Here is a 17,233-nt window from a genome sequence, read left to right on the forward strand (position 1 = left end):
CAGTGTACATGATTCAGAATTTTTAACTAATCTGGCAAACTCAAAACAAAGGAACCTGCATGAAGCAAAATTGTTTCATTGTAGTTGATGACATCGTAGACTTGGATAATATTGCATGACAATACCAACAGTTCATCTTCCATTGATTTATCAACCAAAGTTATAAATGAAAGATTAACAACAGAAAGGAATCCAGTTTAGGCCTTGATCTTTATATAGAGATTCAAATGTTGTGTGCTAAAATTTCATTATCATAATGAATAAATAACCGTAATAAGAAAAATACAATCTGCAAAATAGTCGAAAATCATTGTTTTAAAATATAAATGTTTAAGTTCCAGATGCCAAGAAAACGCATTTTAGGTTTTCAGAGATTTCAAATTTTCCTGAAAGCATGCCCCTTGATGCCCCCCCCCCCCCCCCAACCACCTCAAAAAACCAAAAAACAAACGGGGGCATCACGCCTTCAGGCAACTTCATATCCAAAAGGCCCCAGCAAATACCTAGCCAAACCCTCCCATTCGAAATGCTGGCTACGGGCCTGGTAATGCTTGATGCAATCTTCTTCTTTCAAAATAAAAAGCAACAAGCTACAAACTGGACGTAGATCTTGTCTGTAGAATTTTTTGCGAGCGAATGACAATTACGTACCCTTTTAATACGTTGAGGGAGGCATCCCAAGGTCAGTCCAAGGACATTGGGACCAGTCCAAGTAGACCAAGGATGTCGACACCATCTTAGGTCGGTCGTCAGTCACGCACCTGCACACCAAGGATACCAAGGTCACTGCCTCCCAACATCAAGATCAACCAGGACAGATGTCTGTCACACACCTGCACACCAAGGTCAGGCTCATATCAAGGTCACACACCTACACGCCAAGTATGTCATGGTCAGGCTATGACTCATACCAAGGTCAAGGTCACGGGAAAGTAAGTCATGACCCCATACAGGCCTGCCTACTACTGCCTTCTTTTTTAAAAACCTTTTTTCTGCAAAAACTAACTTAAGAAATCAAATTTCAAATTTGACCATCATAAGCTTTGTGCTTTGTTAGCCTTTTTTTCAGGAGTGGTTTGTTCTTTGTTGAGTGGAATGTTTGCAGAGCTGTCTGACCCTGCTGCTCCCAGTGAATAAGTGACAAGTGAGTTATGCTGTAGTGATGAAACTGTTGTGAGTTTCTGTGCTGTTAGCTACCCAAATTAATCTTAAAATGCTCTAGTATTCGAGTGTGATATACCGAGCTAGATTTTAATACGCACCAATAACTTTCAGTTGCAGATAGATTTAAATGTACATGGCAACATTGTAAGCATTGTTATGTTCAGTCAGAAATGTCAAAATTGTAAGCATTGTAATGCTATATATGCAGTCTAATAAAATGTATTTTATTATTTTATTATAGGATACTGAAATATGCAGAACAGTGTGTTCAACAATCACGAATCCTCACAGCATGGTACACACCATTCCCTGTGATTTGTCATACGCAGCAAACATTAGGACAAAGGTAATGAATGTCACATGGTTACCTATCGTGGTAAGTTGATGAATTTTTAAAAACCTACTTATTTTAAGACCATTGTAAAACTTTTTTGGGGGCATGATTCCATTTTTTTTTTTTTTGTTCAATGCCGAAAGGCAGCACTGACATTCCTTCTTTCAATCTTGATGGTAACATGATGAATATATAGTTACTGTAGCAGTCACCTCTAGGGTTCACAACCAGAACAAACTGATGGTAACATGATGAATATATAGTTACTGTAGCAGTCACCTCTAGGGTTCACAACCAGAACAAACTGATGGTAACATGCTGAATATATAGTTACTGTAGCAGTCACCTCTAGGGTTCACAACCAGAACAAACTGATGGTAACATGCTGAATATATAGTTACTGTAGCAGTCACCTCTAGGGTTCACAACCAGAACAAACTGATGGTAACATGCTGAATATATAGTTACTGTAGCAGTCACCTCTAGGGTTCACAACCAGAACAAACTGATGGTAACATGCTGAATATATAGTTACTGTAGCAGTCACCTCTAGGGTTCACAACCAGAACAAACTGATGGTAACATGCTGAATATATAGTTACTGTAGCAGTCACCTCTAGGGTTCACAACCAGAACAAACTGATGGTAACATGCTGAATATATAGTTACTGTAGCAGTCACCTCTAGGGTTCACAACCAGAACAAACTGATGGTAACATGATGAATATATAGTTACTGTAGCAGTCACCTCTAGGGTTCACAACCAGAACAAACTGATGGTAACATGCTGAATATATAGTTACTGTAGCAGTCACCTCTAGGGTTCACAACCAGAACAAACTGATGGTAACATGCTGAATATATAGTTACTGTAGCAGTCACCTCTAGGGTTCACAACCAGAACAAACTGATGGTAACATGATGAATATATAGTTACTGTAGCAGTCACCTCTAGGGTTCACAACCAGAACAAACTGATGGTAACATGCTGAATATATAGTTACTGTAGCAGTCACCTCTAGGGTTCACAACCAGAACAAACTGATGGTAACATGCTGAATATATAGTTACTGTAGCAGTCACCTCTAGGGTTCACAACCAGAACAAACTCAAGCTACAGGGGCCATATTTTTATTCAATGAAGGCAACCAAATGATAAATGACAACAAATGACACTCTGTAATATACACAACACAACATAACATCTAATAATAAATTCAAAATATTAAACTTATAGAACACGCATTCTGATAGTACTGCTTAAAGCATGAATAAATGGATGTTTAATGACACCCCAGCACAAAAATACACATTGGCAATTGGGTGGACTGCTAAAGCAATACATGTCCCCTTCTGGACCCAGCAAGTTTTTCTATCTCATAAGTTCTAGGGAAAATGGAAAAATTGCCATGGAAATCTATTTTTTGATATCTATCTATACATGATAAAGCTATACATGATAAAGTTCTAGGGAAAATTGCCATGGAAATCTATTTTTTGATATCTATCTATACATGATAAAGCTATACATGATAAAGTTCTAGGGAAAATTGCCATGGAAATTTATTTTGATATCTATCTATACATGATAAAGCTATACATGATAAAGTTCTAGGGAAAATTGCCATGGAAATCTATTTTTTGATATCTATCTATACATGATAAAGCTATACATGATAAAGTTCTAGGGAAAATTGCCATGGAAATCTATTTTTTGATATCTATCTATACATGATAAAGCTATACATGATAAAGTTCTAGGGAAAATTGCCATGGAAATTTATTTTGATATCTATCTATACACGATAATGCTATACACGAAATTTCAGCTCAATATCTTGTGGCACTGTGAACAAAACAAAACAGAAAAAAGGTCCAGAAAACTATATTACTAGTACGTGTGACAGACAGCCAGCCAGAAGAATGGTGATGAAACCTATAGTAATTCACAAATCATAAAAACCACAAAAAGAAATAACTCTTTCATAAAACATAAATCATATATATTTTTTTCACATTAATTATTGTTATATAATTTTATTAAAACAATTTTTTTAAAATAATAATGATAATATCAAACCAGATTGCATCAACAACATACACAAAACAAACACAATTAAAATTGTAACATATTTGACGAATCGAAATTCTCTGTCAGAAATTGGAAACAAAAAATTGCACATGGAGAGAGGGTGAGATTGAACTGGGTTAACAAAAAAGCTTCCATGTCTTTAGCAGTGTGTTAGTCCGCCGTTAGGTCAAAATGACGGCGCCACTTTGCAAGGCAGACCGCATGTAAGGTTGTTGGTTACATATTTCACCATCCGGCATACTGCGCCTCTACTGCACATGCTCCGATTTGACACTTCAAACAACTACGGCGTATTTACAATGCATTTAGTTAAGTCCAACCATTTAACACTTTTCCTTCTTTCTGGTGGTTCTTCACATCTCAGCTATCTAGGCTGTCTGTCTAGGACAGTGGGTTAGTTTTTAGTTGGTTAGCGAGAGAGAAGAGGGTGTAGTGGTCTTACACCTACCCACTGAGTTGATAAAACTCGTTCTGGGTGGAAGCCTGTACCTACCAGCCTTATGTCCGATGGCTTAACCATGACACCACCGAGGCCGGTTAACACTTTTCAATAACCGATATGTTTTTAGATTTCCAATAGCCACCATTCAACATTTGACTCAGCATGATGCAGTCACTTGCATACTTAAATTTAATCGTGCATGCGCTGTTTGTGCCCGTGAACCACCTGACTGATTAAAAATTTTGTTGGGTGAAGGTATTCAAGAAATGTGATAGCATGAGATAGAAAACATGACATTTTGAAAAGTGTATCGTTTCTTTTGGCGCTCAGTATAGATTCACACAATACTCGCCTAAACTATCTTCATTTTCATTTAATATTTGTGCTTATATCCAATTAAGGTTCAAACACGCTGTTCCGGGCTCACACCAGCTATCTGTCGAGGACAGAGGGTTAGATATTAGTGAGAGAGAACAGAGTGTAGTGGTCATACATCTATCAATTGTCATTAAAAAATCACTCTGGGTGGGAGCCGGTGCCGAGCTGCGAACCCTGTACCTACTAGCCTTATGTCCAATGGCTTAACCATGACACCACCGAAGCCGGTGACTATGTATAATAGCAATTAGTGAACAAGATATATATATATATATAATTTTTGTTTTTTAAATTAAAAGTTAACTAGCCAAAAATAATTTTAAAAATAATTTTCTGCTCGGCAGAATATTTTTCTAATTTGGAGCATTTTAGGACAGTCCAAAAATAAATGAGAGAAAGAAGAAAGGATCAGACTATTTAAAGGATCAGACTATGTAATGATAGAAAAAAGAGGTAATTTTTACATAAATGTTTTAACGAAGGGCTAAACGTTTAAAGTCCGAAATATATGTCCACGTGTGTGGCCTCGTCAGTGTTGTTAAGGTGCACAGCTTGTAGGAAGAGATGGGATGCGAAATATATGTCCACGTGTCTGGCCTCGTCAATGTTGTTAAGGTGCACAGCTTGTAGGAAGAGATGGGATGCGAAATATATGTCCACGTGTGTGGCCTCGTCAATGTTGTTAAGGTGCACAGCTTGTAGAAAGATGGGATGCGAAATATATGTCCACGTGTGTGGCCTCGTCAATGTTGTTAAGGTGCACAGCTTGTAGGAAGAGATGGGATGCGAAATATATGTCCACGTGTGTGGCCTCGTCAATGTTGTTAAGGTGCACAGCTTGTAGGAAGAGATGGGATGCGAAATATATGTCCACGTGTGTGGCCTCGTCAATGTTGTTAAGGTGCACAGCTTGTAGGAAGAGATGGGATGCGAAATATATGTCCACGTGTGTGGCCTCGTCAATGTTGTTAAGGTGCACAGCTTGTAGGAAGAGATGGGATGCGAAATATATGTCCACGTGTGTGGCCTCGTCAATGTTGTTAAGGTGCACAGCTTGTAGGAAGAGATGGGATGCGAAATATATGTCCACGTGTGTGGCCTCGTCAATGTTGTTAAGGTGCACAGCTTGTAGGAAGAGATGGGATGCGGCCCATTGGGCTATTTCTCGTTACAGTCAGTGCACCACGACTGGTATATCAAAGACCGTGGCATGTACTACCTTGTCTGTGGGATGGTGCATATAAAAGATCCCTAGCTGCTAATCGAAAAAGAGTAGCCCATGAAGTGGCGACAGCGGGTTTCCTCTCTCAATATCTGTGTGGTCCTTAACCATATCTCTGACGCCATATAACCGTAAATAAAATGTGTTGAGTGTGTCGTTAAATAAAACATTTCTTTCTTTCCAATGAAGAAAATCCCTAGAGTGACGGTCATTAGATGTGGAAGGTGTAGTCATGTGCGGAAATACAGTTCTTGAGAAGCCGGATCCGTCTGAACAAGAAAATATCACACTATGGTGTAGTCCAGTCGTCACAATTGGTATAGTGGTGTGGACGAGCCCGGCTCCCGAGGATACGAGATGGTACCAATATGAAACAAAGTAAAGTCCAGAAAAGAGTAGTATCGGTCGACCCCACTTCCTATTTCTTCTTTGAGTGGGGCGGTCAATCTTGCAGTGCTTCTAGGACAGGCTCGGATAGGTAGAGACTAAACTAAATTATGTATTAACCGTATTGTCAAAAGGGAGATAATCATCAAGTTTTATAATTTGCTTGCATTAAAGGTGCTATGTCAAAGTTGCAATAATGGTGGTTCCCACCAAAAATATTTATTATTTTTTGCTTTCAAACATAAAGTTTATACCTTCAGCCATATGACTATAAAATTACAACCAAATGAGTCCATTTACTAGTAGAAAAAAAGAATTGGCGGGCGTGGGGGACGAGTATCACACGCATTAAATAGCGATGCCACCTTTTTTATGCATACACATTCAGTACACGACTTTTTAAAATGATTATTCTGGAGTTAATTATGGAAAGATTGTGCGTGGGATCGATACATTTGTAGTTATTTATTGTTAATAAATGTGAAAATAACAAAATATTGTAGTTTTAACTTTGACTTAGGACCGTTGAACCTTTAAGTGTTTTATTAAACACTACACTAGATAAATTTAAAATGTACACAGTACACATCAAATATAACGTGAACCATTATTTATTTGATTATTTTTAAACGCCACAAACATTTAACACAGAGACAAATACATTTTTTTTTTTTTTTTGGACATCACAAACATGGATGATGATGAGATGAATTGTGAAGCCGCAGTATTTCCATTTCGGTATGGGACTACTTAACAGGGCCGTGCTCCATGCTTGCTGTCAGTTGAACTATCTAGGTATCACCCGAACCCGGGGGACACGGAACCTGCAGTGCATGCCGGGTAGTCATCCCCCATGTGGGGTCATACACTCGGGAGGCACACCCATAGTGAAGTGGGTGAAACTCGGTGCATGTGTCCCATTGAGTCTATAGCAGTACACTTACTCTAGGTTGGAGCCAGTACTGGCATGAAAAATCCGCCATTGCCTCAGGTGGGATACGAACCCAGTACCTACCAGCCTGAAATCCGATGGCATAACCACTACACCACCGATATCATACCTAACCCCTTTTCACATACCCTATGGATTTTACAAAGACATATTATGTGTACCTGTATCCACTTAACAGATAATTAAATAACCTGGATAAGCAAAAACGTTTGTTTTATTTAACGACGTCACTAGAGCAATTTGATTTTTTATCTTATCGTCGGCTGTTGGACGTCAAACATATGGTCATTCTGACACTGTTTTTTTTAGAGGAAACCCGCTGTCGCCACATAGACTACTCTCTTACGACAGGCAGCAAGGGATCTTTTATTTGAATTTTTTCCGAAGACAAGACTTCATTAAGTTAGAAGTGAGATTTAGCTCAGTCGGTTGAGTGCTCGCAGGATAAAACCACCTTGATGAATCCATTTAGCAACAAGGCACCACAACTGGACAAAGGGCACGGTGTGTTATTTGCTGTCTTTGGGAAAGTGCATATAAAAGATTCCTTGTTGCATTAGGAAAAATGTAGCGGGTTTACTCTGATGACCACGAGTCCAATAGTCGATGATTAATTAATGTGCTCTAGTGGTGTCGTTAAACAAAACAAACTTGTTGTTACTTCTCTGAGGTACGTGTGTTTTCTAAATATAAAAAATGCATTTGTGGTATTAGACCGGCCTCGGTGGCGTCGTGGTAGGCCATAGGTCTACAGGCTGGTAGGTACTGGGTTCGGATCCCAGTCGAGGCATAACGATTTTAATCCAGATACCGACTCCAAACCCTGAGTGAGTGCTCCGCAAGGCTCAATGGGTAGGTGTAAACCACTTGCACCGACCAGTGATCCATAACTGGTTCAACAAAGGCCATGGTTTGTGCTATCCTGCCTGTGGGAAGCACAAATAAAAGATCCCTTGCTGCTAATCGGAAGCGTAGCCCATGTAGTGGCGACAGCGGGTTTCCTCTCAAAATCTGTGTGGTCCTTAACCATATGTCTGACGTCATATAACCGTAAATAAAATGTGTTGAGTGCGTCGTTAAATAAAACATTTCTTTCTTTCTTTCTTTGTGGTATTAGAAATTTAAAGTTTGTTTTGTTTAACGATACCATTAGAGCACATCGATTTATTAATCATCAGCTATTGGATGTCAAAGATTTAGTCCCACAGACAGGATAACACATACCACGGCCTTCGATATACCAATCGTGGTGCACTAGCCGGAACGACAAATAGCCCAATGGGCGAACAGACTTACAGATTTAAACATTAAAATCTAAGTTGTATCCGATTTCTAATGTCGAAAGTGGCTCTAATAGTGAAAACAATGTGTCACAGTGTTTAACAACAAGGGTGTGTCACTTTACACGTAAGTAAGTCGAAGGCATATTATAGTTCCTCTGTCTTCAGTGGTCTGGTCCCAGATCCACATGGCGGGGTTATCATGCACTTCCATTTTCACTTTGGTCATCCGATACGTACCTCTGCACATCTTATTTTGGCTTAGTGGTGCTTAGTGCCCTTAGTGTGCTTAGTGGTGCTTAGCGTGCTTAGCCTGCCTAGCGTGCTTAGTGCGCTTAGGGCGTTTATGGTTCTTAGTGTACTTAGTTTCCTTATTCGTAGATTCCATAGTTTCCGTTTTATAAGTTTCCTCAGTTTCCTCAGCTTCCTTAGCTTCCTTAGCTTTTCTTTGTCTCCTGTAAAAGCAACATAATCTATGCTTTATTCCCAATTACACCCGATATATAAAATAGCCGTGAGTATTACGATACCACAATTACCAATGTACGTTACCACTGCAATTAGCAGAATAGAAACATTTTTTCTTGCCCACTGGAGTGAATTAGCCAGCCTTTGCACGGTGCTAGATAAATCTGTCTAGCACCCCGGTGATAGATACATCTGTCTAGCACCCCGGTGATAGATAAATCTGTCTAGCACCCCGGTGATAGATACATCTGTCTAGCACCCCGGTGATAGATACATCTGTCTAGCACCCCGGTGATAAATCTTTATTACATACCTATTCAATCTTACTGTAGTGATTATAGTGATAAAGACATTTTGAAACCGTGTGATAAATTTATTCTGTATCGCACATATGTGCGATCTGGACCGGAACTTTTAAATGGGGAATTCCCTTTTCCTTTTTACTGCAGTTAGCGCCTTTTATTTACTGACGTCATATACGATTTCTATATACGCGTGACGTCATAACTCATGCTTTACAACGATTGCCGTCATAACTCATGGTTTTCAGAATTCTATTTGCCATTTCACGTTGTATCATTATTTTAAAAATATTTAAACAAATTCATATTTTCAAGTTTTTATTTATTGGTAAGTTGTTACATTTTTATGTCGTTGCATGATGTGGACTATATTTTCCCCGTGTATGATTAAATGAGTTTGTAGGTAAAATGTTTACGAACTGTTCTACAATAAACAAACCAACGATTACAAAATTAATGTTTTGTTACTGAAATTAAATGGGCAAGAAAAAGAATCAATCACCGTTGTGAGGTATAGATAAGGCAATTCCAACCCTCGCAACAAAATGTTTTTGTAAGGACCTCGGTAAACATCGGCCCTCAGAAAAATACCAACCCAGTTTGTCCCTCGGGTTGGAATTGCCTTATCTATACCTCACAACGGTGATAGATTCTATTAATCCCGCAACCACTGTAAACATTGGCAAGATATCATGTCTAGATAAATCTATATATTTTCGGTCACTTGACCAAAAATATAGGCCACGTGACATAAGCCCGTCTCGACTACAGTAGCCTATTTCAGAACAGAGTTTCAATAAATACACTCTTTAAATCATTTGTTTTCGGGTAAATGATAATTTAAAAGTCATTACACCTTGACAATTTCATATATTATAGAACACTACGCGGTCTCGTGGCATATATCCTTGCGCAAAATAAACTCGTGCAGTGAATAGGACACGAAAACAACATATGTGAAGTTCTGTATATTTATCATATATTAATAAAAGAATGTAATATTTTTCAGATCACACTTTGAGAATTTGATAACTTTGCAAATTAGATGCAAATTACTCGGATCTCGGCGATATGGACATCTACGATATGGATACCACAGCGAAACTTCAGAATTGACGTGTGCATTCATAATTAACAAACAATAAAAGGTTCAAAAGCAACTTTACACAGAAAGCCACCATATGTTCTGAAATCACCACACAAAAACCTGTTATGCACTAGGTTTTCATACGTCATTTGAATATAAAGTACTAACTAACTGGAATTACATATTATTATGACCCCCCCCCCAACAACAACAACAACAACAACAACAACAACAACAGCAAAACAAAAAATATAAATAAACAGAAACTGAAAACAGTATTAAAATTATCACACACACCAGTCATTCACGTTTTAAAATGTTAGGCTAGTGATAAATCACTCTCTTCATAAGTTCCAGGCGAGTGATTTGCATAATATAGTAATGATCAGGGACCCAATTCATTAAAGTCGCAACTTTGCGATCTCGCAGTGCAATGCTAAAAGACTTGCAAAGAGGATGCTTTGTTGTCTAGCAGAGCCTAAGAGAGCTTTGTGAATTAGGCCCCTGGTGTAAAGCTCGCACGTATTGACACAAAGACGTTTTGAATAACACACACTGGACACTCACTTAAGCAATATAGTTATAAAAGTATTCAAAACAAACCAGTGGGAAGCGCGCTGAAATAATGTTTTAAGATGTGAAGGACTAACACACACACACACACACACACACACACATACGCACGCACGTACGCACATGCACACACTCAACTGAAGCAGGAAAGATAACCGATTAAAATCATTTAAGAATATATAATTGGGAGATGATAAATAGAAAATCAAATAAAAAACATTGGGAAAAAAATACGAAAAATTAACACACTCAATAATAGTTAGGGGCGAGACGCAGCTCAGTGGTAAAGCGCTTGCGCGGTAGATTTGGGATCAATCCCTGTCAGTGGGCCCGATGGGCTATTTCTCGCTCCAGCCAGTGCACCACGACTGGTATATCAAAGATCGTGGTATGTGCTATCCTGTCTGTGGGATGGTGCATATAACATATCCCTTGCTGCTAATTGAAAAGAGTAGTCCATATCTGTGTGGTCCTTAACCATATGTCCGACGACGGACATATAACTGTAAATGTGCTGAGTGCGTCATTATATAAAACATTTCCTTCTAATAATAGTTATAATATTAAATGGACATTCCTGAGTTTTCTGCAATTTTTAAGATGTTATCGACTAATAGAGACGTTTTAACGATTGTAATTACATATAAAATACATTTTTCTGCATAATATATTAGTGGCTGTGTATTAAACGTGTTTCTGATCGTTATAATATTTGTACTAGGTTAAATTTCATTTTATTTCCTAAAATATATTTTTTCGTATGTACGACATTATTTGATGACAAAATCCAGTCTGGACTTTTTACAAATATTAAGAAGACCAGAAACACATTGGATATACAGACAATGATATTCTAAACAAGAAAATATATTTAACATGTGAGTTTAATCGTAGAAATATTGTATTAGTCGGAAAACATTTTCACTGCAGCAAACTGATGAATGTCTCTGTAATACTGTATGGTTATATGGCGTTACACATATGATTAAGGACCACAGAGATAATCAGAGAGCAAGCTTCGCTGTTCCCAGATCATGTGCTACTCTTTATAATTAATTAGCAGCAAGGAATCTCTTATTTATATGCATTATCCCACAGACAGGACAGTACATACCACGGCCCTTTGCTGAGTTTGGAGTACTGGTCGTAATGAGAAGTAGCCCATAGGGACCACCAATGGCGAACGATCCCAAACCAACTGCGCATTAGGTCCCACCCCATTAACAAATAGAAAAACGTCTGCAGGATGAATTACCTCTTGCACAGTATTATGCAAGTCACAATAATAAGAAGAAGCAATATCAGACCAATCACGATCCCTGCTATTACACCTATATTTAAACCACCATCATCCACATTTTCTGCAAAAAAAATTTAAAATTTGCAAGCTCTTTAAATAGCTGGTAACTACTTTCAACAAGGTTGTACAAGCATATCTTACAAGATAGTAACTACCTCGTTCCGAGCTAGTATTTGGAACCTTTTTACAACCATGCGACCAGCAAGGGATATGCATGTCTAAGTTACTTATAGATGAGACATAAGTACAAGAGGACTCGCTACTTGACAGTTACTCGTAGATGAGATATAAGTACAAGAGGACTCGCTACTTGACAGTTACTCCTAGATGAGACATAAGTACAAGAGGACCAGCTACTTGACAGTTACTCATAGATGAGACATAAGTACAAGAGGACTCGCTACTTGACAGTTACTCCTAGATAATACATAGGTACAAGAGGATCCGCTACTTGACAGTTACTCGTAGATGAGACATAAGTACAAGAGGACTCGCTACTTGACAGTTACTCGTAGATGAGACATAAGTACAAGAGGACTCGCTACTTGACAGTTACTCCTAGATGAGACATAAGTACAAGAGGACTCGCTACTTGACAGTTACTCCTAGATGAGACATAAGTACAAGAGGACTCGCTACTTGACAGTTACTCGTGGATGAGACATAAGTACAAGAGGACTCGCTACTTGACAGTTACTCCTAGATGAGACATAAGTACAAGAGGACTCGCTACTTGACAGTTACTCCTAGATGAGACATAAGTACACGAGGACTCGCTACTTGACAGTTACTCCTAGATGAGACATAAGTACAAGAGGACTCGCTACTTGACAGTTACTCGTGGATGAGACATAAGTACAAGAAGACCCGCTACATGACAGTTACTTGTAGATGAGACATAAGTACAAGAGGACCCGCTACTTGACAGTTACTCCTAGATAATACATAAGTACAAGAGGACTCGCTACTTGACAGTTACTCGTAGATGAGACATAAGTACAAGAGGATCCGCTACATGACAGTTACTCGTAGATGAGACATAAGTACAAGAGGACCCGCTACTTGACAGTTACTCCTAGATAATACATAAGTACAAGAGGACTCGCTACTTGACAGTTACTCCTAGATAATACATAAGTACAAGAGGACTCGCTACTTGACAGTTACTCCTAGATGAGACAGAAGTACAAGATGACTCGCTACTTGACAGTACAAGAGGACTCGCTACTTGACAGTTACTCGTAGATGAGACAGAAGTACAAGAGGACTCGCTACTTGACAATTACTCCTAGATGAGACATAAGTACAAGAGGACTCGCTACTTGACAATTACTTGTGGATGAGACATAAGTACCAGAAGACCCGCTACTTGACAGTTGCTCGTAGATGAGACATAAGTACAAGAAGACCCACTACTTGACAATTACTCATGGATGAGACATAAATACAAGAGGCCTTGCTACTTGACAGTTGCTCGTAGATGAGACATAAATACAAGTGAACCCGCTACTTGATAGTTACTCCTAGATGAGATATAAGTACAAGAGGACCCGATACTTGACAGTTACTCGTAGATGAGACATACGTACAAGTGGACCCGCTACTTGACAGTTACTCGTAGATGAGACATAAGTACAAGAGGACCCGCTACTTGACAGTTACTCGTAGATGAGACATAAGTACAAGTGAATCCGCTACTTGACAGTTACTCCTAGATGATACATATGTACAAGAAGACCCACTACTTGACAGTTACTCATGGATGAGACATAAGTACAAGAGGATCCGCTACTTGACAGTTACTCGTGGATGAGACATAAGTACAAGTGAACCCGCTACTTGACAGTTACTCGTAGATGAGACATAAATACAAGAAGACCCACTACTTGACAATTACTCGTAGATGAGACATAAATACAAGAAGACTCGCTACTTGACAGTTACTCGTAGATGAGACATAAATACAAGAGGACTCGCTACTTGACAGTTACTCATGGATGAAACATAAATACAAGAGGCCTTGCTACTTGACAATTACTCGTGGATGAGACATAAGTACAAGAAGACCCACTACTTGACAATTACTCATGGATGAGACATAAATACAAGAAGCCTTGCTACTTGACAGTTGCTCGTAGATGAGACATAAGTACAAGTGAACCCGCTACTTGACAGTTACTCCTAGATGAGACATAAGTACAAGAGGACTTGCTACTTGACAGTTATTCGTAGATGAGACATAAGTACAAGAGGACCCGCTACTTGACAGTTACTCGTGGATGAGACATAAGTACAAGAGGACCCGCTACTTGACAGTTACTCGTAGATGAGACATAAGTACAAGAGGACTTGCTACTTGACAGTTATTCGTAGATGAGACATAAGTACAAGAGGACCCGCTACTTGACAGTTACTCGTGGATGAGACATAAGTACAAGAGGACCCGCTACTTGACAGTTACTCGTAGATGAGACATAAGTACAAGATGACTCGCTACTTGACAGTTACTCGTAGATGAGACATACGTACAAGTGAACCCGCTACTTGACAGTTACTCGTAGATGAGACATAAGTACAAGATGACTCGCTACTTGACAGTTACTCGTAGATGAGACATACGTACAAGTGAACCCGCTACTTGACAGTTACTCGTGGATGAGACATAAATACAAGAGGACTTGCTACTTGACAGTTACTCGTAGATGAGACATAAGTACAAGATGACTCGCTACTTGACAGTTACTCGTAGATGAGACATACGTACAAGTGAACCCACTACTTGACAGTTACTCGTGGATGAGACATAAATACAAGAGGACTTGCTACTTGACAGTTACTCGTAGATGAGACATAAGTACAAGAGAACTCACTACTTGACAGTTACTCCTAAATAAAACATACCCTTTTCACACAAGCAAGTACTGTTTCGAAAGTTGTATCCATCCCCACACTGTAATTCACAGTTCTCTGTAAAATATAATACAATACGGAGACCATCAAAGTTATGAACAAGCTTAATAATACAATTTGTTATTATTCTTTCAATTATTTGAGTAGAGCAACCAAACATTTATCGAGGATATACTTTGCTTGGGTTCCGGGGGTGGGGGGTGGGGGTGGGGGTGGGGGTGGGGGTGGGGGATGGGGGGGGGGTGTAAAGAGCTCGCCTGATACTCGGTTGGTTCAGGATCAATCCCTGTTATTGGGCCCATTGGGCTATTTCTCGTACCAGCCAGTGCACCACGACTGCTATATCAAAGGCCGTGGTATGTGTTATCCTGTCTGTGGAATAGTGCACATAAAAGATCCCTTGCTACTAATGGAAAAATGTAGCAGGTTTCCTCTCTAAGTCAGAATAACCAAATGTTTGACATCCAATAGCCGATGATGAGTAAATTCAATGTGCTCTAGTGGTGTCGTTAAATAATTTGACTTTTTAAGTTTTTGCTAGTGTCCCATGTCTGGTGGGATTGGAAGAAATTGCGCGACTACACATGTAAATCATACTTGGGATATGTCTTCAGTCCACTAAATAGTGCAGTACATCACTGTTAGATTAATTTATTATAACCTGTAGACAGTCAAATTTATTACCCAGCAGGCACTCATAACGGGGGAAAATAAAAATTGTAATTTCATGCACTGGTTTAACGTACACTACTATTGGACAATGTGTGTGTGTGTGTGCGTGCGTGTGTGTGTGTGCGTGTGTGTGTGTGTGTGTGTGTGTGCGTGCGTGAGTATCCTTCAAATTCAAAATGGAATCAATAATCTAATTGTTTTGGTTTAATGATGTAATTCAATCCAAATTCTTCCAAAACGGCATTAGCCATCTCTTCCATGTTGTAACGTCGCTTGGCATGAGACGACCCCTGTAACTTTGTGTTTAATGTGTAATTACCCACTGGGCAATTACGTGACCTACGTCACGATATAGGTCAGCGAGCTTTGTAATTCTTGTGTCCCGAAGTTTAGCTGAATGTGGGTGCTGTCAGATTTCTTTCTGTAGTGTATGTATTAGTGATTAATATGTGGATGTTTTCTAAATCAAGTAACTCGAAAATGATCGATGTAAAGGTATTAGACGTCAAACATAGGATTTTTGTGTTATTAGAGAGGGAATCTTTGACTACCGTGTCGTGGGCAGCGATTGCCAGACAATTACATATCTTGGTCTCTGAATGTGTGGGGCTGAATATCTGTCCAAAAGTCCGTCTAGCCCTCTACAGTCGAGAGTACTCGGGCTAGCGTTCGGTGTATGTGGTCCAAGATTCGACATCCTGGTTAAACGGATCGGCTATAATGATTATACCAAGTTATTTTAATCTACAGTTGCGGATCCAGAAAATTCATTTAGGGGTCCCCAATGAAATGAGAAATTTGGGAATGTTTTTTTTTTTTAAATTTAACATTCGCTTGATGCCGAGGTGAAATTAAGGTTAGCATGCTGGTACTTAATTTGTGCTTGGTTATTCTGGGCACACCCGTTATCGCATCAGCTTTGGTGCAATCTAAAGCCCTGCATTCAGATTGGAAATTTGTTTATGGTCCAAAACTGGGAATAAAAAAACAAAATAGCCTTTTGTGAATGGTTGGGATCGAAGTCATGTCGATTTATTATCTGAGTCTAGGTGCATACACGGAGGTGATAAAACCTGGGTGGACACAGCAGGTACACTGACAGCCCCCCCCCCCCCCCCCCCCCCCGCCTAAACCGGACACACCCGGGATCAAGTAAAATGTCCGGTTTTTAGGGCTATCCGGTTTAGAGAGAATTCCCGTTTACAGAGTGTCCGTTGTGAGAGGTTTTACTGTATTACGTATTCGAGGAAAGATAAACAACAGAGACATACCGCACGTAATTCCGGTCCAGTGATCAGGACAAACACACGAGCAAACCGAACGTTTCAGACGACCTTTATTTGCGCAGGATTTTAAGCTGCACTTTTCTGAAAGATAAAAGCAATACTGCAATTAGCAGAATCACAGACAGCTGTAGTCCATGTTTTTAATATTATTTTACTTCAAATAAACAAGCACCTCAGTTGGTCAGAGTGCATGGTCATCTGAGGTGCTTGTGTCACAGAATCAAATCTTAGCGGACCCATCTGTTGTCCACGCCCCCCCCCCCCCCCCCACCTCATCCCCGCCCCTCTGTTCATCAAGTGCTAAGTGACTGACTGGTGTATCAAAGGTCACGTATGGTAGATGCTGGGGATGACCTAAAATGTCCACGATGAAAATGCCCTCAT

At 39.4% G+C, this 17,233-nt stretch overlaps 1 protein-coding gene across 3 annotated transcripts in view; it reads right to left on the reverse strand.

Moving 5' to 3' along the window:
• Positions 1–8,166: 8,166 nt before the first annotated feature.
• Positions 8,167–17,233, reverse strand: part of LOC121376824 (protein cueball-like) — a 30,104-nt gene continuing 21,037 nt past the window's right edge. For 2 of the 3 annotated variants that reach the window (XM_041504600.1, XM_041504599.1), the window contains exons 5-8: positions 16,835–16,930; positions 14,883–14,948; positions 11,937–12,042; positions 8,167–8,706 (exon numbers count right to left, since the gene is read on the reverse strand). In XM_041504600.1, coding sequence (XP_041360534.1) covers positions 8,541–8,706; positions 11,937–12,042; positions 14,883–14,948; positions 16,835–16,930 — 434 coding nt within the window. In that variant the 3' untranslated portion in view covers positions 8,167–8,540. The remainder of the gene's footprint in view (positions 8,707–11,936; positions 12,043–14,882; positions 14,949–16,834; positions 16,931–17,233) is intronic. The other variant, XM_041504601.1, reaches the window with a different exon arrangement.

The sequence above is a fragment of the Gigantopelta aegis genome, chromosome 7 (genome assembly GCF_016097555.1).
Source record: "Gigantopelta aegis isolate Gae_Host chromosome 7, Gae_host_genome, whole genome shotgun sequence".
Classification (NCBI taxonomy): Eukaryota; Metazoa; Mollusca; class Gastropoda; order Neomphalida; family Peltospiridae; genus Gigantopelta; species Gigantopelta aegis.